Here is a 23,697-nt window from a genome sequence, read left to right on the forward strand (position 1 = left end):
AAAAATTTTACATTTCCTTTTTAATAGCTTCAGCAATGGGAGATTAAAAATTCTTTYGTTGACAAGTTTTTGAGTTCTGACAGAAAAGAATTCTGCGTTTAACCAAACTTTCAGCTGAATCAAATTAAATGGATTAATTTAGGGTTTCCCTTCAGTGTGAATTATTAATCCCTCCAAAGTAACAGTAAAAGAAAAATCCAGAATTAAAATGTTACTGTTAGTATTCATTACAAAGAACAATAGCTTTTAGCCTGAGTTGAGCCAACAGAATGCTTCTCCACAAAGAAGGCTGATCTGGAGTGTTGAACCAGCTGGTTCAGGGGGGTGATCCTTCCCTTCATCTTCCAGGTGAGCCCACAACTGAAGTACTCTGTCCAGATCTGGACTRCTTAGTGGAAGGGTGGTACAAATATACTGGAAAGACTCCAGCAAAGGGCCATATCAGGAAAGGCTGAGAGAGTTGGGACTCATCAGAGTGTGTAAATACTTGAAGAGAGGAAGGCAGAAAGATGTCCAGGCTCTTTTCAGTGGTGCCAGTGACAGAACCAGAGACAGTGGCCACAAACAGAAACTCAGAATGTTCCCTCTGAATATAAGAAAACAGTTTTTTGACTGCGAGAGTGACCAAACATAGATTGCCTRGAGAGGTGATGGAATCTCCATCCTTGGAGATACTGAGTAGCCAACTAGACGTGATCCTGAGCAGCTGGCTGTTGGTGCCCCTGCTTGAGCACAGSCATCGACCAGATGACTTCCAGAGGTGCTTTCCAACTTCAACCATTCTACTATTCTCCATGATTCTGTGAAAAGTGTTTTATCTTCTGTTTGAAATTTCTATTTGACAACTTTAAGATGGCAATTCTTTATTTCCAAGAGTAGTAGACAGTGAAGACTAAGAGGAAGAGTATAAATCATTATAGGATTCTAATACTGTTTAGAAACTCACCTATAAAAGGTACTTGCTAAGAAACAAAGTGTGAACTTGGTCTTGTGGAAAGATAAACTGAATAATTTTCTGCAGCTGTGAGAGAGGGAGAAAACATGCTTTTTTCCTTATCACACTGTAAGGTCTTTCACTTTTTCCCGTGCTGTGCTGTTCATGGCTTTGAGACTCAAACAGCGTCAAGTTTAAAGCAGGTTTCAAGTTTAAGCTGCTGACCCACAGCTACTTTTAGTACATATTGCTGAGGTATGAAAAGGACTAGTAATGTCAGTACAATTCTTAATAATTGAATCTGTCAAAAGACAACTTTTGAACAATGTTTTATGAGATAATCTTCCAAGAAATTTCTGAACAGAATAAGAGTTTGAAGTTACCGTAGTAAAAATACTGTAATGGATCATCAGAGGTTTTACAGACAGTTTTGCTTTGTGCCTCTGAGAATGAATACTTGTAAGTAATGACTTTGTATGAAATGGAATAGAAGAACAGTGCTTCATTTCTTAGAATGTTTCTTCCACAAGTATTTTATTATGTGTCCAATTAGGTGTTCATTCTAAGCTACATCTATATTGTAGACACATTTTAGTCTCACTAAATTCTAAAACTATTGCAAAGGCTATTGCATGCTTAACAATGAAGAAGGTCATGCTAAAGTATTGCCATGTTGACTTGTATGTTAATATCAGAGAAGATTACAGTCATAATATGGTCAAAAAGAGCATCCTTACGTACTGTTCAGAACAAATATGCCAGCTGTAGTCATTCCACCCTTTTTTCTATTTACAGACTCCTTTGTTTTTAAATATTTATTAGGTATATCAGAGAATAAGGCAGTACTTGAAATGTAGTTTAGTAATTTTGCTTGGTAATGCTACAAATGCATAGATTTGGTTTGTTTGCATTTGAAGATATTTGGTTTAAGCTTATGATGCATGAGTACAGTTTAAAAATTGTTTTTAACTCATGAAACGTATGTATTTTATCTGTTTCTGTTGTAGGTCTCATGCAGTGGCATGCGTCAATCAATTTATCATCAGCAGAACCCAAGCTCTTATGTTGCACATAGATTCTTTTATTGAGGTGGGTGTGTATTTTTAGTTGGGGGTTTAAGTCAAATTACCTATCTGATTTTTCAGAAGTTTTGAGCTGTTTTACARCCACCTCTATCCCAAACTCCCCCATTTCTGGTTGCCTATTGTTAGCTTCAGTCACCATGGATTCCATTCTGGATACAGAATGGAAGTTTATTCTGTATGCTTGTGCTCCAAGCTAACCATTCTGTAAGTGAAAAATGCAGGTCTATTTCAAAAGATGCTTCTTTTTCATAGATAAGGGAAGCTCTTGCTGTGTGAAGGTGCAAAAATAATGGCATCAATCTGTCTTGTGTTCTGGGAAGTGCATGTCACTGGGCCTGTCTGCCTGTCTGAACACTGTTAGTGAACTTGGATGAGAAAGATTGTGGGTATCTAGAGTATTTTGTTTGCTGCTCTTATGTACTGTCACAATTTATGTTTAGGAGGAAAGAATAATCCAGGAAATGCTGTTCTTATACCAAGTGGTAGTTACACAGTTCATGTATAAAATACACATTGAGAAGGTGAAGAGTTAATTTGCCCATATGTCTTTAAAAGCTAAAATAATGTTCTGCGGTGTGGGTTGGGCAAGTACAGAAGTACATCCTCATGTCTGCCAATAACGTCAATTTTAATACAAATTAAACTTGGTGAATTTAGGTTTTTCAGTTGTTACTACTTTCCAACAGAATCTTTTTGCACTGGCTGGTGATGAGGAGCCTGAAGTACGCAAAAACGTTTGTCGTGCTCTGGTGATGTTGCTGGAAGTTCGGATGGATCGCCTGCTTCCTCATATGATTAGTATAGTTGAGGTGAGTCTCATGTCCTTGTAGATTCTCCTGTTTGATGTTGTAGGAATAGTRACAAATAAAAAGCATTCATCAGAACAGGTATGTTGCTCTTGCACCTGCCGACTCTTTATTTCCCTTCAAGATGAGATTGCAAAGCTTTCATCTTATCTAATTGCCACGTTTACATTGTGTTTGACTGGCAGTGCATATGTCAGTTGTTTATTCTTCATTAAATTAATGATCCCAAAATGACTGGGATCACAGCTAGGCATTGCTTGACCCTGAGTGAGAAGTCTGTCACTAGTGCTAGTGCTGCCTCAGTTTACACATTGAAGCTGCCCCTTTCTAGGGTGTGTTGAACGTAACAAAGATAAGGCATGTTATTTGACATTGCTGAGATGCTCTTTAATTGCTAATGAAAAAGTTCTAATATAAATTTTCTATTTTATACAAGTTATTTATTTTTACATTGTGTAGTACATGCTTCAAAGGACCCAGGACCAAGATGAAAATGTGGCTTTGGAAGCATGTGAGTTTTGGCTGACTTTGGCTGAACAACCAATTTGTAAAGAGGTATTATGTCGGCATCTTACTAAGTAAGTATCAAGAATTACAACTTTCTTTTGTTTTCAGATAGGCCTCTTAAAATGTTAGTTGACTTGTTCATGGGTACTCTTACAGACAGTGTACATGGTTTGCAGTATGCTTAGAAGAATTCTTATGTAGCTAGTTCTTGTGCATAGCAAAATTGAAGAGACTTCTGAGGGTTTCAAGACCCAGCGAGCTCCAGAGACAACTTAACTGTGTCACTATAGTGCTTACCTCAAATTTCACAAGCTGCTAAAATTCACATGAATGCAAAGATATGGTAAGATGCCCTTAAGCTCAAGTGAGCAACTCCGCATGGCATTACCCATAATATCTGGTGTACCATAATCCTGTCGTCTTGACTACTGGTAATGTAGGCATCTCTGTGCAATTCTTCAATTTGCATAGTCRTCCAAAGAGTTGCTCATTAGAAAAAGCATAAAACAACATGACGTGACTTGGATTTAGAAATCAATTTTGTATCGATTACTGTTAAAATTTAAGCTTGAAGAAAGCATAGACAATTTGTTCCTTTATACTTCTGTGGCTTCATACTAGTTTAAGTTTCAAAACCTACCTTTCAAAACTAGTTTAAGTTTCAAAACCTTTAAGTTTTAAAAAGTTTTCGTATGCTTTAAAAGATAGACCTTTGTTTGAATGGGAGTTAATATCCATGTTTGAAGTGTAAACATCTTTATGTCTGCAAGAGTGCTTGTAAGTTTCACCAGACTAATTTGAAGTCTTTTACAGTCTTTAGCAGGAAATGAATTCTTCAGTGTGGCCAGCAAATGAATACTCTTTCTTTTCATATTTGCACTGAAGATTTTTTAATTTAGGAGAGAGTTCTGCCAAGATTTTGAGTTATTTATTTTTATATTGTGTAGAAGAACAGAATGATTGAAGAGACACATACTTCTCAATAAAAATAGGAATTACAGATGTAATGTAATTTAAAAAAGAGCGCAATATTTCAGTTTTCTTAACCAGTTAAAAAGTAGAAAACTGAGAATAAAATGTRCTGTAGCAGAGAAAGAGTAGGAGTTAAAACCAGGAGAACAAACATGATGAGAAATTACTTTTAAATTTTAARAGTGTCTTATTTAATTCCTGCTTCTGTAGTTCAAAAGGCAAAAGACTGATAGTACAAGTTCCCAATACCCATCATGTGGTTGATAACTGCTGGTATTAAAGCTCGCTTGGCCTGCGTGAACCTTGACACTGCAACAGCATCATACTCATTTTTTTAAAAAGCTTTCAAATTTCTAGAAAAATAAATGAATAGGAGTAACATTACAGTTTTCCCATGATCTTTCAATGTCATGTTTRTTTAAGGCAAGTGTGTTTATTTTTTGGTGTGTCCTGTTTGACTAGGATATAAGCTTCTCAGTACTTGACAATCTTAAAATTTTGTATGTTAAATTAAAAGTGGGACAAGACCTTCTTAAAACTTGTTTGTGTGGTATTTAACATGTTTAATTTTATGCCTGTAGGCATTTCTTATAAAATGCATACTTCACGAAGTATGCTGCAGAAATATCAATGAATTGTTGATAATGTCTGTATTTATCATTCCTTTCAAAGGAATATAATAAATATAAATAAATATAATATAAAGGAACATAATAAATATAATTAATATTTCCCATTAAAAGTTAAATAATAAATAATAAATTATAAAAAAATATAATTAATATTTTCCATTCAAAGTTCAGGAAGTAATGTACTATTACAGTGTGTGAATATTAGAGCAAGTCTGATACCTTAAAAAGCAATGCCTCTCACCTGCAGAATATAGCAAGATTGAGTCTGTCACTGTTGCTGCATCATCCGTGGTTATTATTAGCTAATATATTTGGCTTATATATTGTAATGGATTTTTCCTTTTGTTGTGGCAAACACGTTCTTATGTGAAATACTTGATTTGTTCCCTTAGTACTTTTTTAGCTATACATCTGTACAGCTGGAGCCCCATAATCATAACCAATTTAGTGAGATAAATCCTAATACAGATTAGTCAAGATTTTTGGAATGTTGGAGGTTTATTTTACTGTGTTAGTCATGAGGTGATCGGAGAGTTTAATGTAGTTAGGCCTCCATCTTTAAAAGTAATGAGATGGGGTCTTCATTGACAAGTAAATGAAGTGACAAGTACAATTGGCAAGAGCCAACTTATCTTGCATATTACGGAAGTTTGAATTATTACTGAAAACCTATAGATAGGTAATTTCTGGAAGGTGCTTCAGAATAACTAAATAAATTGTGCCATCTGACTACTTCTATCTAAAAGTTTGTAATTTGAAATTAACACTTTTTCCCATTACAAAGTATTGATGAATCTAATGACATGGAATTTGGGTTAGATACTAGCTCTTGTTATCAGGCTATGGTGTTTTTCTTTTGAGTTGGAAGGTGAGGGTTGCACCCAAAATTATGGCCCATGTAACTGAAAATTGGCTTGCTCTTTTATGTGTTAATTTGATATGTATATATATTTCTTTATAGGCTGATACCTGTGCTGGTAAACGGTATGAAATATTCAGAGATTGATATTATTCTGTTGAAGGTGAGCATCATTTTCTTTTACTCTGTAGGAATAGTTGGTTAGCTTGTGACATATAGATCAGAATGGACAGATTTAGCCTAACATCTGTTAAACGGAGAATTAGCTTTTGGGGGCAAGGTATGCTGTTGCAAATACTAAATGCCTCTAATGGCATATTTGTTGGAAAATAGTCTGTGGCTCTCCTGCTTTGCTCCAGTCCCCTTCCACACAATTTAGGCAGAGCTGGGATGCTATTACTATGAACAACTGCAAGAATGTGGCATAAGAAAAAATGTTCAGAATTAATTCTGTTGCCTTCTGGGTTGAATACACGGCTTTTTCCATCACTACATACGTCTGTGTATCAGAATTTCTCAATCACTTCTCTCTATTTCATTCCCATTGAGTAATTTCTTAATAAGACGGATACTTTGTGGGTGAATCTACCTCTTTGCTTGTATCTTGCTATTGTTTTTCTGCAGTAGTAGTAGTACTAGTAGCAGTAGAACACCAGAACAATGGCATTCTGTTAATTGAGCAGCTCAGGTGGGATGTGAACCTTTTATACACTTAAAAAACCTTGAATTAAAACTACATTGTTAACTTCTTTGAGCAAAACTGTTGGACTAGTTTATCTGATAAAACAATTTGATAACAGGGGGATGTTGAAGAAGACGAAGCTATTCCAGATAGTGAGCAGGACATAAGGCCTCGTTTTCATCGTTCAAAGACGGTGGCTCAGCAACATGAAGAAGATGGTATTGAAGATGATGACGATGATGATGATGAACTTGATGATGATGATACTATTTCTGACTGGAATTTAAGTATGTCAAAGTAATGTGTGAAATGTTTTAAAATAGCTTACTTGCATAAAACAAGAACCACAGTAGAAAGATGAGTTTGTCTGTAGAAATACTGAAGCTTTGTTTTTGACTGCACAAATTTGCTGACATAATTGGTGGGTATGTTGCAGGGGGAGCCTTTCAGGTGACAGTTTGACTTTATAAATGTACTGGCAAAAGTTATCCATCTGTAAGCTTATTTCTTATTTTAAATACGGCAGTGCAAGTTAAAAATATTTATTTGGTATGAGTCAATGGAGCTTTTGGACTTAGACTTTTAATTCTATGAAGTAATCAAAAAATCCTGTACCACTTGTTTAATTTCAGTTTAAGAAGGGGAGAAAAAGCTTTGCACATTGATACTGCATCAAGCTTAATAATGCTTTCTTTAATTTCTTCAATTTCCCTCTAAAATTGGGTTGTATTTTGGTTTCGTTTGGGTAGCTTTTTATTCCCATGTGAACATGGTACCATCTATGGCCATTACTGATAATTTTTTTCTACATGAGAATTTGCTTCTGATCAGAATACTCTACTTCAKTTTTGAAGGTAGGAGATGGCTGTGAGGAACTCAAAGTTTGGCTGGCCTGTGTGTAGATCATAGGACTTTTAGGCTAATGGGCCATGTTATAAGGAAATTAAGCACCACAAACTGTTTTTGAMGTTCAATGACAGAAAATAGCTACAGAAATTCTGACAAAACCAGTTTGAATATGCTTTGCAAACAACCTCATTATAGAGTAGTTCTTTGAGATGTGGACATAACCACATACGGATTTTTTCCTCCAGGCCACATGTTTTCACAGCAGGTGAATGTACCTTCACGCATACGGTTGAACAATATTAAGACATATCTGGAGAACTGTTGTTGAAAATATGAATGCAAATATGCTTGTTTCTGTAAAGCTTGCAYCTTGGGAAAGAAAGTATAATTTTATATTCTTAATGTTCTTGTCRCTGCTGTGTTTAGAGATTGCAGAATTAAATACATATTTTCTGAGAAAGATAGCTCAAATGACATAAGGTGCCCTGTGATGCAGTTTTGCTTAAGATAGTGAGAAAGCTGAAGTTGTTCAGGAATGGTGGCCTGAAAGAGAAAGAGCATAACAGTTTAGAAATCTGTAATGATGTATGTTATCTGGATTTGAGAAAACTTGTATTATCTGAAAATCAGAATTGTGTGTCCTATTTCTTATCCAGTGTTCTATATTTGACTTCCAGTTTGAACAGAGAGGAAGCACCAGCATAAYGTGACAATTGGCAGCATTGTTTACTAGTGAGACCAGTGCAATCTTTATGATAGATTAAGAAGGAACTAATGTTAGAAACTGATGTTAAGCTTTCTAAGAGCTGTGGTTTTGCATGGGAGCACAGTGGATCTCTGTGTAGTGCAATGGAGTGGGAGTAGGTTTCCTCCTAGTACGCTGAGAATTCACTGGCAGCTCAAAGTTAAAAAGCKGATTATATTGCCTAAGTACAGCTATTTGTATAATAAACAGAGATTAACGCTGTTCATTCCCTTCAGGGAAATGTTCTGCTGCTGCTCTAGATGTCCTGGCTAATGTATTTCGTGATGAACTTCTGCCACACATCTTGCCACTGTTGAAGGAATTGCTCTTCCACCCTGAGTGGGTAGTTAAAGAATCTGGTATCCTTGTTCTTGGTGCAATTGCTGAAGGTAAGGCAACAGGTTGCTGATCTGCTGATTCTTTAATTAGTTCTAAAGCAGCTCAGGTGAACCTACATACACAAACAAATATATGTCCTTAGTTGGTTTGGCTTTGGTGATTAATCGCTTCATCTACTACTAGGTGACTGCGGTTGCTTTATTTTTAATTTTTAGGTTTATGCATATTTGGGAGGCTAAACACACTAATAGTTTCTTTTCTCCCTTTCTTAACTTCACGGTATACAGTTGCTGATCTCTCCCAAAACAGTACCTTGATTTCATAGAAGGCAAATATTTAAAAAAATTTAACCTTATATTTAATGGTTTTCAGAAATGGAGAAGGTCACTCCTATGATTTCCATCCTTTGTAGATGGCCTTTTGTAGATGATTCTCCAATTAAAATAAGCTAACTTCCATTCGTTTTAACTCACTCATAGTCTTGCGTGGCTTTTTGCCTGAAGTTCCAGCATCTCTGTCCATTTTGCAGGCTGAAGAAGTAGATTTGGGTCCATGCCTGGATTAGCTTTCTTTTCTCACAGTGTCTAATGAACWTAATTTTTTTTTGTTACTAGAAAATTTGTAGTTGGTTTTGATTTGAAGGTGCAAGTGAGTCCTTCTGGCAAATTTCAGTGTCTTACTGACTTGAAGGGTGCAGCTTTTATTGGTGGTCAGTATTTATATGATTTTAGGTGAAAAAAAAGACATTTTAATTTCTTAAGGAATCCTTTTTCATGTGATGCTTTTTTGTCAATCCAGTCTTTCTCTGCTTGGTATTTTTTTGCTTAGTTTGAGATGACTGAAGTAGAAGCTTCAAGCTTTAGAAGCTTTATTTGTAGGATGTATTTTAGGATGTACATGCTATTCTGTATTTAATAAGGAGAATTTGTGGAGGTTTGGGAAGCACTGAAGTAGAAATGTAATTGAAATGATTATAAGTTCAAATTAAGATTTTAATAATTTAATAATTCTTTATTAGATTATCATGGTAGTAATTTTAWTTATTGCTCATGTAAGGGGTTATTTTAGAAATTTGTATAAATTAAGTAGACTTGCTTCATTAAAATATTTGTATTTTTAACTTTTCGTGTTGTATTCCTGTGTGATAGAGAACGAACATATATCTCTTACAGGAAACACAGAACAATATAACTTTTCATTAATTCTGGTACTGCAATACCTATATTTTTCTTTCCAGGCTGCATGCAGGGTATGATTCCATATCTTCCAGAGCTAATCCCTCACCTTATTCAGTGCCTCTCTGACAAAAAGGCTCTTGTGCGCTCCATTACATGCTGGACTCTTAGTCGCTATGCACACTGGGTAGTTAGCCAACCCCCAGACACATACTTGAAGCCATTAATGACTGAGTTGCTAAAGCGTATCTTGGATAGCAACAAGAGAGTACAAGAAGCTGCCTGCAGGTAAGCCRAAGCTTAAGCAAACATCACTATCCATGACACTGCTTTTTTTTATCAGTGAATTCACAACTCCATTTCTTGCCCTTAATGTATTTCCATCTCTTAAATAGTAGATGCAACCTTTTTCAAAATTATAGCATGAAAAATGTTAATGTCTATTTCTCTTGTGCACTTTGTTTTCAGAGTATGTGAAACAGCAGCCTAAATAATTTGTTGTAGTAAATTAGCTGTTTGCAACACTTACTTTCAATATATGATGTTTCATTGACCAGAAATTGGCATTTTTTAATATTTCTATGAACATGGTCAGAACTGATTACAGTGGAAAGCTATTGTATCACTGGACTACTGGTACTGTTTATTCTTAACATTACCACAACATTTGGATTATGATTTTTTCAAGGGATATTATTTTTCTTTTCAAGAGAGATAAGATTCCCTTTTCCCCCTTGTCTACTTCTTTTAAGAACATTAAAATTAATTGCTTGATTAGTGGACATGACTTTATGGAATGGGAATGGGTGCACCTCTTGTGCAGATAGCTCAACAAAAAATTGTACGTGTGAGTTTTAGTCAGACTGGAGCATACACAGCAAACTTTCAAGGTTTCTTCATGAAATGGTTACTTCTGCCTCTGTACACCTGAAACATTTAATAATAACAGCCCCCACCAAGTATCAGTAGTGCTTTAAGGACAGTACTGARTTCAGGGTTCCTGACCTAAGCTTTGCTCAGAAGGGGTGAATATATCCTTGCCTGAGAACAGATACAATGAATTATGAAATGTACTTAGTGAAGTCTAGTAATTAAACACTGGKTTTTTTTTGTCTCCAAATGTGTGCACAAATTTGATTATCAAATGTGGGTACCTTCAATGTCTTCTCTGTTCAATTAAAAAAAAMCCCAAAACTAATGCAAAGTCCCAGAAAAAGCCAAACCATAACAAACAAGCAACCAAAAAGAATCCCCAAAGGAAATCATTCCACTTACCTTCAAATTTGCCATGTTCAAAATATGGAAAATCTGCATTTTGTTGATCTCAGCCGTGTTGTAGTGTAGTAGGGTTAAATAACCTCACATGGTGTTTATGAAGGATGTGCAGTGGGCCAAAACTTTTAGAGTAACAGAAAGTCTAGAATGGAAATACTAAAAATTGCAGTACACCTGATTTTATTTTTTTAAATTAAGAATTCAATATCAGGCATGTTTTGAGATACTTTATTGAGAGCAGAGATTTACTAAATTTACTATTGCACCTAAAAATAAATGAGAAATTCCAGTGTAAAAGAAATGTAGAGTTGTTACAATTGAAAACATTTACTAGTTTTTTAAATTGTAACGAAATCCACTGAACCTGCTTGGATAGCAATAAAAAGCTTCATCCCAAYAGTAAATAGTTGCATAGATTGTTAATGTTTATCAAATTACAGATTGTCAGAAGAAACGGTATGTTTTTGTTCCTAACTACAGTATAGCATATGTCTAACGTTCATTTCTGTACTTCTGAGAAACTACTTCTTTAGTTGGTGACTCAGAAAATTATACTTTATTGAAATATGAAATATATTGAAATATGTTTTCCTGATGAGGTAGTATGCCTTTCTGAAAACATAGTTCATAATAATATAATAAAATAATAATAAAGTATGAATGCTAGCCATTTAGTTCACAGTTCCCTTGTGTTAAAAAAAAAAAAGGCATTTCTGTGTTTGGTAGTAGACGATTAAATGATTGTTCACCTTATGCAGTGATKCATGCATATTGAATGCAGAGACAAGCTAATAATAATCCTGTTGACAAAACTAGACCAGTACATCTTCAAGAGCTCCATAGTTTTTTCCTGTCCTTGATGTTTCTCTTAAGCAGCATGTCTGGTGTGTGGGGATTGTTTCATTTTGTTTCATTTTGAATGAGTTTTCTKAATGCTGCAGTTCAAACTCTGGGTAGACAAGCTGAGTAGTTTCCATGAGGTGATGATGAGTGCTTTGACAAAAAGCAGCTAAAGTTGTTCATCCTCTGTATTTTGCTTTTAGTTTCCCATGTCTTTCTGTATCTTTTTCTATGTAGTGAACTGCTTAGAGTACAGGCTGATRTTTGCATTGTTCCAGCACAACAGCACCAAAATCTCTAGGTGCAGATACTGTGTCATTAAGATAGTGGTCCATTTTTAACTCAAACAGCTATTGTTGTGGTTCCTTGTACTTTAGTTAGTATATTTTAACTTTTCTGCTAATGCTTTTCTTTTTGGTAGGGGCATCAATGTGTCCCTATTGAATTTTATTTTAAATAAATAATATTTATAATATTTTAAAATGTTGTTCTTTACAACATAAGAGCCGCATCCTTATGCATGATTCTGTGTTCAGTCACAAAAGTTCAATATTGTCTAAGTGTTCCCTTCTTGGCAGCATGTCTTGCATGAATTTGAGAACTAAATGCAGCTGAAGGTTTAAACTGAAAAAGGTGAAGTAGGACATTTTGAAGTAATTTCATTTTTTCCAGTGTACTAACTGATTTGTTTTATTGTCCTTCAGTGCCTTTGCTACTCTAGAAGAGGAGGCTTGTACAGAGCTTGTTCCTTATCTTGCATATATACTTGACACTTTGGTCTTCGCATTTAGTAAATACCAGCATAAAAACCTGCTCATTCTTTATGATGCTATAGGAACCCTAGCAGATTCTGTAGGACATCATCTAAATAAACCAGTGAGTATACCTTATGTTCTGTAGAAGAACTCATCATATTTGAAAAACTTGTTCTGTGTTTTTTATAGTGTGCTTTACATAATCCAGAAATRCTGATGTGTCAATGTTGGTTACATTAGTACTACATATTTGCAGATAAATTAGACTGCTGATAATTATCCCTCTACACAGATATTTGCCATTTTGAGTAAACAAGCAATAATGTGTAGTGTGTTGTGAAATGTGCCACTCACCATGATTTTTTCTTCATGGTCAAAGGTTTTTGACTCGGAGGAGATGTCAATATAGATATCACTTCTCTTTGTGTGTGTGTGTGTGTGTGTGTGCGTGTGTATGTAGCTGCTGTAAGTATAGCTAAGCTGCTCTGTCTCTTGCCAGTGCAAAAATACAGAATCCTTGGGACAAATTATAAATAACACACAGGCAAATGTAATCAGTTGGGTTTTTTTGTGTACATGTATTAATTAGTAGAAGATGTACATGTGATATGTTTGCATCTTATGATGGTTATTGAAACTTGTTTATTTCTCTGTAGTGCTTCAAATGACATAGACACCCTAGAAAAATATATTTTTAGTGTTCCCATGGTGTTTTACTTGTCATCTGGGACCCGACACCCTCAAAAGACCTATTTTCCAGTCTCTCTCTGAGCCTGGCCACCTTGACATTTGACAATACCAGGAGGAAGCCAAATAGCAGCTCCTGATGAGGGTGGAATTTTCTTTAGTCATTAGAATTTTGTATCTTTGGCCTAGCAAAATTTCTTGGCTCTTAGGATTCCTTCTGGAAGCACTGCATTGTAGATGTGCCTTGCTTAACATCCTTGTGACTGCGGCTGTGCAGTGGCAGGGAAGCCAGCTTTGTAGAGAAGGGTAAGTGCCTTCTGGAGGGATAGGAAATTGCTTTCTTCATATGTGGTTAGTTTGAGGAAGAGGTTTCAGAACATGTGGTCATGGAGATAGGGTTGTAGCATCAAGAGCAGTGGAAGATGGTTGAAAAAAGCAGGTGGTAGATGTGGAGCCAAAATGTAAATATAAAAATATTTTCTGTAGGCTTTGAGGCAGTCAGATTTGCAGTAACCCAGGCAGCTATACTGAAACCAAACCTGGAGGAAAAGATTCCCTTTGTAAAGATACTTCTGTGCTTTAGAAAAAAAAATCAAACAAAAATTGTAAATTCTAGTATTAAAATACTTGTATGAATTGCAACAATGACTGAATTACAGTACACCAGGGTTTTTTTTTTCTGTAAAAGTACAAGTATATTCTACAAGTAAAAGTAGAATATATTTCAGTTCTTATGTAGCTTTGAAATAAAATAGTAATCAGTAAAGCATTTTAAGCACTTTATGTTGATGTGTATTCATCCTAAACAGGAATATATTCAGATGTTAATGCCTCCATTAATCCAGAAGTGGAACATGCTGAAGGATGAGGATAAAGATCTCTTCCCTTTATTAGAGGTAAATGTTAAAATGTGAATATTTTTTATCAAACCTATTTTAGAAATTATGTTTTCTACTGAAGATGTTCCTATTAGGAAATATGACTATAAAAGCTGACAGTGTTAGCTATTTTCCATTAGGGAKAAAATATTCTGACCGGCAAGAAAATTTTATGACTGAGAAAATGTCATTAAGTTTAGCAGAAATCKATTCATTTTTTCTGCCATTCTGGAGAGTTTTCTTTGATAGGATTCTCTTAGAAAAAAATGCTCTATCCTCCTTTTATACTTATCTTCTCTCTCTCCTTGCTCTCCCTTCATCTCTCCATTAAAACTATTGTCAGAGAAGCTGAAGGTATGAATTAGACCATGCAGTCTTATGCTCTGTACTTTCTGTGTGTGTAGCAGGAAAACACCTAGAAAAATTACCTTTGTAACTCTTAGGTTATATTAGGGCTTGTTCATGGTCAGGATACTGCAGCTTAGTGTAAGTGCTGTCTGAATTATCGTAAGTGGTTTTGTATGCATTTTCTTGGCAACCTCTAAGAAGATTCTGCTGCTGAGAAATTTTTTCAACTGGCATACACAGTAGTGAGTAACAACTTGCTGATAGTTGCCTTGGCTCAGCTAATCGGTACCGCCTTTCTAGGTTGTGTTTACTTAATCAGTTACATGTTGCTGTACTTAAAATACTAGTGATCTTCAAAGTCGCCTCTCAAAAGTAAAAGACACTTCAGGGTTGTGAGGAAAAGTGGTGACTGTTTTCTCTCTCCTTTTTTTTTTATTCCAGTGCCTGTCGTCAGTTGCTACTGCCTTGCAATCTGGCTTTCTTCCATACTGTGAACCTGTGTACCAGCGTTGTGTAAATCTGGTGCAGAAGACACTTGCACAAGCTATGGTATTTTGCTATAACTATTCCAATGTTACTTTGCTAAACCAATCTGTTAACTATGTAAAATTACAGGTTTGCAGGGAGATTGAATGTCTAAATGAAGGTGCAGTTCTGAAACTTCTTAATACATACTCCTGAGAAAATCTAGTATGATTTTTAAAATGTGTACTTATTTTTTGCAGTTGCATAATGCTCAGCCAGACCAATATGAGGCTCCAGATAAAGATTTCATGATTGTGGCTCTTGATTTACTCAGTGGTTTAGCTGAAGGACTTGGAGGCAACATTGAACAGCTAGTGGCTCGTAGCAATATCCTGACACTAATGTACCAATGCATGCAGGTGAGATGAGTAACCTATTTGATGCAAACATTCTCTTTATTTGGAGAATGWGAAACTCTTCTAGAATTATAATTTTTTTCTTCCTCTCTTTTAGGACAAAATGCCTGAGGTACGGCAGAGTTCTTTTGCATTGCTAGGTGACCTGACGAAGGCATGTTTTCAGCATGTTAAACCTTGCATCGGTATGTTTCTTTTACATGTTTAACAACTTGTTTTGCAAGTGCCTAAGAGGTTSTATAACAATATATATATATATCGTTAAGTTCCATGCTCTGTGGTTTGCCTTTTTATGGTGTTGTATGTAGTAATTTTATCTCTTTATCAGCAAGTCTGTAGTCTTTTGTCCTTGGAATTGCATGTGAAGRAAACATGTTGCAAAAGACAGTGAAGATAGTGCAAAGAGGAAAGACAGTGCCAAAGTTGATTTTTCTCCTTTATTTTTGTAACTCTTTTATTTCTACTAGAATTTATTGTTAAATAAAATTATATATAATATATAAATAAAAAAACTGGAGTAGRTGGTAGGTTTTACTTAGTTTTTTTCTTTGTTTTCTATTTTAGTGGGAAGTAGCATCAGTGATATAATTCCATAATATTTGCTCTTTCTTCTCACAGACACTGTTGAGATGCACTTGCCAAATGAATGCTTTGARAGGTTTTAATATTTGGATAGAATCTAAAGTTTATTTGGCAGATGCTATAATTACCCTTTTCACTCATTTTTTCTTGAAATTTAGTGAAAGATGTGATTGCCTTCTARTCTTTATTGTTTCTTCATGGGTAGCTGAATAGTTATCCATGTGCTGAATACGCATTATYCCGGTGATTTGGGGGATGTTCAGCTGTATAAAACCATCAGTACTTTTAGCTGTGGTTTTTTTYCCTCTCTTTCCTTCTCTTCTTCCCCCTGAGCAAGGGAAGGAGACAAAAAGTTTTCTACATAAAAAGTTACACTAAAATAAAGCCTRTTTGGAAAATTTTTCATGCATAATTTGAAAATATTTGCACTTACCTACTCAGGTTCTAAATTCCAGGTTAATCTGTTAAATAGCTGGAATATAGCTCTTGTTGATTCACATGTAACACTTCCTAAGCATTTAAATAGGCTTATATTRTCTTTTACTGAAACAGCTTTTTTTCTGCACTCACAGTCTTATAGCAATGGGACTAGATGGTTATACTGTGTGATGAGATTTTGAAATGTTGTTCTTTCTAGCTGATTTCATGCCAATTTTGGGAACCAACCTAAATCCTGAATTCATTTCTGTGTGTAACAATGCCACCTGGGCAATTGGAGAAATCTCTATCCAGATGGGTAAGATTTTTTTTTTCTTCAAATTTCTGCACATTTAGAATTAATTGTCAGGGTGTTCTGGGTGAAATTCTTTCCAGTGATACCTTTACGTTAGTATTTAAATTACATTTGTGATCCTTGTGCTTGTTAGTAAGTTAAGTGTATGTGTGCTCTTTACATTATGTATGTTAATGGTCATCTTCTTCTGATTTTTTTGTTGTTTCAGGTATAGAAATGCAGCCTTATATTCCAATGGTCTTGCACCAGCTTGTAGAAATAATTAACAGACCCAACACACCAAAGACGTTGTTAGAGAACACAGGTACCCAAAAAATGAACTGTACATGGTGAAGGAAATTAGAAGTTCTTTTACTTTACAATTAGTTTTAGAATTTCTTAGGGGAATAAACCACACAAGAACTGATTTTATTGTTACATGTTTGGCTTTTATAAGCAAAAGCAACTCTGTTTTGCATGAGCTCTTACAAGTCTCAGTCTTTCAGCACACCATATATCTAGATTCTGAAACTTATTTTCTCCTGTTATAATATTTAGTGTATCTATTTATCATCTGCATAATCATTCTTCCAGTTTTATTTATGTATTAAATATGACAAATGTATGCAGTAACACTTAAAGGCTTGATTTCTCACTGATTTTTATATATGCATGTCCTTACACGTGTACTGTATATATATGTCTAGTGTTGGAAAAAAATGGAATTGGCAACCTTTGATTTAAAAAAAAATGCACTTATTTTTAAGGTAAACTTAAAAAATGTCATGCACAAAAATCTAGATTCTGTGATGGCAGTTTTACCATGACAGAACTGAAATTGTGTTTAATTTCTACTACCTGGTCACTTAATAACAAATTTCTGTAAAGAATTATGATAATGGCATGCATATTTTGTGTTCTGGCCCACAGCTTTGCATTCCAAATTGGGAGTAATTCTTAGAYACCTTAATGAATTGGAATTTCTGAGGCTTGTTTTCTTTGCATTTATAGAGGGCATGTTCTGGGTATGAAAAGCACCTTCCATACTTAAGCAAAAATTTATGGATAATGTTGTGGGTTTATTGTTTGCTATTTTATTAGGATTTTTTTCCCTTCTGTTTGGAAACTGTCATGTAAGAAAGTGACAGTTTAGTTGTTATACCTGACGTGATTGAATATGATGCAAATACTATGTTACAGTTACACTTTTTGAGCAAAGTGAGAGATAATTTGGTGATTTTTTCAAAGCATATTTTTCCTCCAGTATTCTCCTAAACTAAAAGCTGTGCTTTCTCTGCCCCCCTAACCCATTTAGTATGGAAGGTGAACTTAGAAGAAAAGTTACCTAGTTTTATGGCATATTATAGGTAGTTCTTTTTGAAAAGAAAATTTTGAAGCAAGTACCTAGTTGTGTAATACACTATGGAATAGTGTAACAGTAAAATGGTATAGCTATATAACAATGTAAGTTTCCCTTACCCCTGCCCTGACTTCCTTTCTCTGCACTGATGGATGTGTAATACCTGTAACTGAGAGGCATCCAGTTTGCTTCCATTATTGTTAAGAGAATTTTTGGAAGCATCCAAACACTGATTTTTGGTTGTTTTTTTTTTTTTTCTTTTAATTCTCTTAATAGTTACTCTAAATGTGGATGGATAACTGCAAATAAATGTTGAGTGTGGTGTACTTAAAAGTTTGTTGTGGGATATTTTGCTGAGTGCCACTGCTGGTTTTGCTGTAGCTTTCTATGTAATTATGAAAATACTTACGAAAATACACTTTAACAGGGATTTCTACTCCTTGTTCAGGCTGTAGCTGTGAGAATTTGCAGATTAAACTTAAAGTTATATTTTCATTTTCACTGCAGCAAAGTTTTGCAAGATACAGTTTAGACGGTGTATATGGAAATTGAATAAAATGAGGGCAAAACAGTACATTAACAGTGAGCTGCATCACATGGAATTAATATGTTTCAGACTGCTAGTATATCCTACACCAAACTTTTATTGGAGAAAGCATCATCTGCTTTATTGCATGTTTCATGAAACTGTTCACAAATGCCTGTTAATTAGAGTGTTGCATAGTATGTCCCTTGAACATAGGTTTCCTTTTTCTGCTTCATACAAATCTGCTGGATTTTAGTATTATTCATGTATTTTGCTTCAAGTAATCCTGATACATTATTCCGCACCCTCTCCTTTTTCTAAAGATTAATCTTTTGTCAGTTGAGCAAACACCATTAAAACACATTTGCATGATATTTCCTTTGGTCTGTCCCTCAGAGCAAAGAACAAACTACCTAATCAAACAACTTAATCAYCTGATAAAGCAATTTTACTTTTCATATGTCCTTATGCTTTGGTATCAGAAGTCAGATTCTTGTACATGAGGAAAACATCTGTGAACAGGAGAAATACTAGGGTTAAAGAATTAATGTTCTGCAATCAGTTGCTGTGAGTTAGCAACAATTTTAAATTAAATTCTCCGTCAGATTATGAGGAAGACAAACATTTGTTACTCTTTGTGAAGTGTTCCATCTGTTTAGGATTTTCAGACAGACCACGATTTCATACTCCATGTAAAAAGTATTTGGAAATATGTTTTTACTGGTAGATGAGATCTATAAAACCTTTGAATTCTAAATATTGGTTAAAAAATGTTTAGAATACTTGATACTAAAACTGAAAATGGTTCATTCCTTTTTTAAAACAATATCCCTTATAATACATTTTAATAAAAACTTTAAATGTGTAGAGGTAATTTTACTGCGAATAATTACTCTGAAGAGGGCAGAATGACTGCTTACGTCAGAAAGCCTTTAGATTTAAAATTGTGTTTTTGGTGTTCTCTCATACTTCTTTAATTTTTCTTTTACCTTGGAGAGTATACCATATATGTTGCTGCCTCTTATTTAGGGGGTGGTAATAAACAGCACTGGTGAAATCTTATGTTTATTATCATACACAGATTCTGTTGGTTTCTGTTTCTGAGTTATTTGTTGTTTTTTCTTTATTTTTTCTCCTCCCCCCTCATTTGCTCATGTCTTGGTTGGCGTTTGGTGGTGTATAACCGTGATTGCGTTACCTTAGCAATAACAATTGGTCGTCTTGGTTACGTTTGTCCTCAAGAGGTGGCCCCCATGCTACAGCAGTTTATAAGACCCTGGTGTGTATTATTCAATCTTTTTTTTTAAATTCATTTTTCTTCACTCTCTTTCTTTCTTTCTTTCTTTCTTCTATCTCACTTTTAGATATATTTTCAGTTGGTTACAAAATCTCAATCCTTAATCATTGCCAACCATGTGACTAATCTTGTCCTATCAGGTTTGTGAGTTTTTAGTAGCACCGTCATGTATTCTTTATGTTGTGGCTAACGACTAATTTATGCATGGGATAAGATTGTCACATGCTTGCTGTGTTAAAGCTTGACTATGAAAGAGCATTTTAAAATCCACCAGAATGATAATACAATGCATGCAAATATTGTAAAATTTAAACTGTGCATTACTTAAAATTCAGTCTGAGGCTTGAAATGCTGTAAGGAATATATGTTTATAGATTTGTTACGTATCAAATAGCTTGCTTGCTGCTGTTAAAGTTCAATAATTGTTCTGTAAGTGGTATCTGACATAATTCATACTGTGATAGTAATTTATGTTCTGCTTCTAATAATGATAGTTTCTATAAGTATTTCAAATACATGTTTCTTTTGTATTTAATGGAATACAGGTCACACTTTCTAACTGCATACAGTATAACATAAAAGCCACAATCTGGAGGTGATGCCTTATGGGATTATGCTAGGAAAAAATGTGTGTGACAAGTATTTTTCTAAGTGTTCAAAATTGTGTTTCAGATCATCTTAGTGTGACTTATTCCATCAGATACTGTCATTTAGTTTTGACTTGATTGAAGAAATGTAAGAGTTATCTAAGTTTTGCTTTCCAACTTGTTAGGTGCACCTCTCTGCGAAACATAAGAGACAATGAGGAAAAGGATTCAGCATTTCGTGGGATATGTACCATGATTACGGTCAACCCCAGTGGAGTAGTCCAAGTAAGATACATTAATAGAAGCTAACTTTTCTTTATTTATGTGAAATTTAGTGAAAACTGTATTTGGAGTATGAAAAAGTTTTCCTTGAAGTGATTCCTGCAGTACATGCTGTAACTTTATTTTGAAGCCAAGGAGGCCAAAATGTTTTTATTGTGAATGGTAGGTATCATGATGCTTCAGTAATTGTCACCTAAAAGGGAAAGGAGTACTGTTAAAATCAGATTTTTTCTTTTGCAGTTATGAATATGTAAATAATGAACTTCTATTAAAATAACTGTGTTTTGATACTTCTATTAGGTTGTGGTCAGGATGTGTATGCAAATAAAAGGTAAAAGTTTCCAGATATAGCCTAGGCTTTTAAAATAAGAAATGGAACAAAACCAGTAACTACCCCTTCATTCTTAACAGTTGGGTATGGAAGATTCTGTTCCAACTTACCCAATGTGACAATGAGCATGCATCTCTTTAAAATAAGTGGTACAACTGAAGAATAGAAAATTACTTGATTTTTAGTCTCCACACCTCTGAAGTAAAGCTATATCAATATTATAAGAGGAGAACAAAGCTGATTTTCCTCCCTTTTCTGCCTGGAATTCTTCTTCCTGAAACACAAGAATTGAATGTTTACCTTGTTTGGAAATGTTCAGTTCATTTCATTTATGCATTATTTTGTACTTACATTTCAGTCTTCTACTGTCTGTTCATGTAGCTTACAAGAAGAGGTTAAATAACGTTTATTAATTCCATTAACCCATCCCTCCTTTATAATCATTATCCTCAATTACTACTGAAATCATTCTCATTAGAAACATAATTATTAAAGACTGGTGTTCTGTTAGTGTAGGAGGAGGTAATGCATGACGGCGGATGAACTAAGTGTAGGGATTTTGACATGGCTTTGGTTTTAAACCTGTATGATAAATGTTCTGTGTGTCCCAGAAAAAAAAAAAAAACTGCTTAAAGAAATAAAGCAGCTTTTTTCCCCAGTAGGAAATATGTGAGAGAATGCATTTGTTGCTTATGATTAAAATGAGTGGATCTGGCATTCGTTTGTATATTGAAAGAATTAAAGTTGTGTGATATAGAGGGGTGAGTTGGGGTTGGTTTCATTGTGGTTTTATTTAAGACACTCAGCAATTTCTGTTGCTGAACATTTAGGTATACAATAATTTACCATTGTCTAAATTAAGTGGAAGAAAATAGATGAAAGCACAAGCAGTTGTGAATTAGGATGAAAAACCATCCACAGTTCACAGAATGAACATCAAGCATTGTTTTCAGATGTATAACTTGAGGTTTCTAACTTATATGCTCATTTAATCTTATAGGACTTTATATTTTTTTGTGATGCTGTTGCATCATGGATTAGCCCAAAAGATGATCTTCGAGACATGTTCTGTAAGGTAAGGTTTCTAAGATAAGTTTGTTTTTATGATGGTTATTCTACATCCACTGGTTTCTTTCTTTCTTTTTCACTGTTAGCTCTTATTGTGTTTCTGGTTGTGGAGGTTTCTCTGCCTTCTGTGGTCATGCAAAGTCACAAATTGCCAGACAAAACAACATGAAAATCCTGACTTTTTTTTTTAACCTTGTATGCATTTGGATTATTTCAAACTTTTTTAAATGGTTGAAAAGTTCATGTGAGATGTTTTTTAAAGGGATAATCATCCTCAAACAGCTTTTCATAATGTCCAGCCTGCCATGTTTGGCCTGCCTTTTAAAGAATAGAAGAGCTTATACTACGTGTAAGACTTGCTTTTTTTGAAAATGAGATTTATTTGGTTTGAGACCATTCTTTGCCATAAAGATGGCTACTTTATTTTGGAGAAATATATAAGTTTTAAATTAAATTTAAAATATCACAGTTGTATCTTAGGTGTTTATCTTAACTCCTGCTGAAAATAAGGGATTGCTTAATCCTTTTCAGAATCCCTCTTGGTTGAGAAAGTTTCAAGAAACTAAAATACAGTTATATTGCAGAATACATCCCTAAACAAAGTGCAAATAGAATTTAAACAAAAAGGACTGTTTGCCATTTGTTAAGTAAGCAAATAACAAAACGTCCCGCCCAGAATGTGATATATTGTATTTAGACACTAGTGTCCTAAATTAAAAAAAAAAAAAAGTTGGTTTGCCTCACAAGTTCTAAAGTGAAATCCCAATATTTAGAAAGGTCTTTTCAGAATAAAAGTTCATTRTACTGTTAAAGCAAAAATGGAGCATATTTTTATGTACCTGTTAGGATCATGGGTCAGTATTGGCACTTTTTTACCTTTCTATCCCCTCTTYAAGAGCTAAGACACAAATCTCACTGTCCTAGTTAGTCTCTCAGTCTCTCTTCTTTCCTTGGACCCATTCCCAAGGAAAAAAATGCACAGCTGCAAGTGTTCTAACATCAGCAGAATTGAAGCAGCAAATACAACTTAAAAGGAAGTCTTGGCTAGAGTCTGTGATGATTGTTCAAAGCAGTCTTCASTGCATGTTTCTGCACAAGTCCTTCAGCAAGTTAAGTTTCTCTTTTTCAGATTCTTTCCAGATTATCCATTTAGTACCCACTGCATTCAGACTAGATAGAATGGTTTTTGATCATTTAACATAAGGACATCCCTGCTTTTTAGGGAAGCAGTTTTAAAAGTGTTTTTGTGGATTTTGCCTTGCAGAAAAAGGGACAAAACTTTTTTCATCAATAGCATGCAAGGTTTTTAGATACTTTTTCATGAGTACATGGTTGCTGTAGTCCAGTTAGATGTTTTTCCAACAGTAATTTTGACTTTTAAGAACAAGGAAAAGAGATTGGATTTGTCCACTAGTTCTTTTTTTGTTTTACTCCTYAGTACTAGAGCTGGGAGAGAAAATACCACCTTTAAGAGCATGGATAGATGAGCTCTCAGTGTAAAAATCTGACTGATAACCTTTTGTCATACCTGAGCATTCTTAAATTTTCAATGGTTTCTTAGCAGCTGGTTAATATGAATCTTTGAGTTAGGAAASAGCCTGCTTGTGGAAGGGAGAAAAGTAGTAATTTAACTGGTTGTACATGAGGTCATTGGCAGTGCTTGACAATTTTGTGTTGAGCATGAACTTGTTACCACAGGCTTT

General features: G+C 34.6%; 1 protein-coding gene across 2 annotated transcripts in view; it reads left to right on the top strand.

The window, feature by feature from the left end:
* The window catches only part of TNPO1 (transportin 1), a 68,580-nt gene that overhangs the window by 40,697 nt on the left and 4,186 nt on the right, over positions 1 to 23,697 (top strand). For both annotated transcript variants that reach the window (XM_057363775.1, XM_057363776.1), the window contains 17 exons: positions 1,942 to 2,023; positions 2,706 to 2,828; positions 3,285 to 3,403; positions 5,898 to 5,958; positions 6,596 to 6,764; positions 8,308 to 8,460; positions 9,648 to 9,873; positions 12,405 to 12,576; positions 13,952 to 14,038; positions 14,810 to 14,917; positions 15,094 to 15,252; positions 15,347 to 15,434; positions 16,469 to 16,567; positions 16,773 to 16,868; positions 19,633 to 19,708; positions 20,499 to 20,598; positions 21,927 to 22,001. In XM_057363775.1, coding sequence (XP_057219758.1) covers positions 1,942 to 2,023; positions 2,706 to 2,828; positions 3,285 to 3,403; positions 5,898 to 5,958; positions 6,596 to 6,764; positions 8,308 to 8,460; positions 9,648 to 9,873; positions 12,405 to 12,576; positions 13,952 to 14,038; positions 14,810 to 14,917; positions 15,094 to 15,252; positions 15,347 to 15,434; positions 16,469 to 16,567; positions 16,773 to 16,868; positions 19,633 to 19,708; positions 20,499 to 20,598; positions 21,927 to 22,001 — 1,993 coding nt within the window. The remainder of the gene's footprint in view (positions 1 to 1,941; positions 2,024 to 2,705; positions 2,829 to 3,284; positions 3,404 to 5,897; positions 5,959 to 6,595; positions 6,765 to 8,307; positions 8,461 to 9,647; positions 9,874 to 12,404; positions 12,577 to 13,951; positions 14,039 to 14,809; positions 14,918 to 15,093; positions 15,253 to 15,346; positions 15,435 to 16,468; positions 16,568 to 16,772; positions 16,869 to 19,632; positions 19,709 to 20,498; positions 20,599 to 21,926; positions 22,002 to 23,697) is intronic.

The sequence above is a fragment of the Malurus melanocephalus genome, unplaced genomic scaffold (assembly GCF_030028575.1).
Source record: "Malurus melanocephalus ecotype Western Australia unplaced genomic scaffold, MMel_1.1 scaffold_31, whole genome shotgun sequence".
Classification (NCBI taxonomy): Eukaryota; Metazoa; Chordata; class Aves; order Passeriformes; family Maluridae; genus Malurus; species Malurus melanocephalus.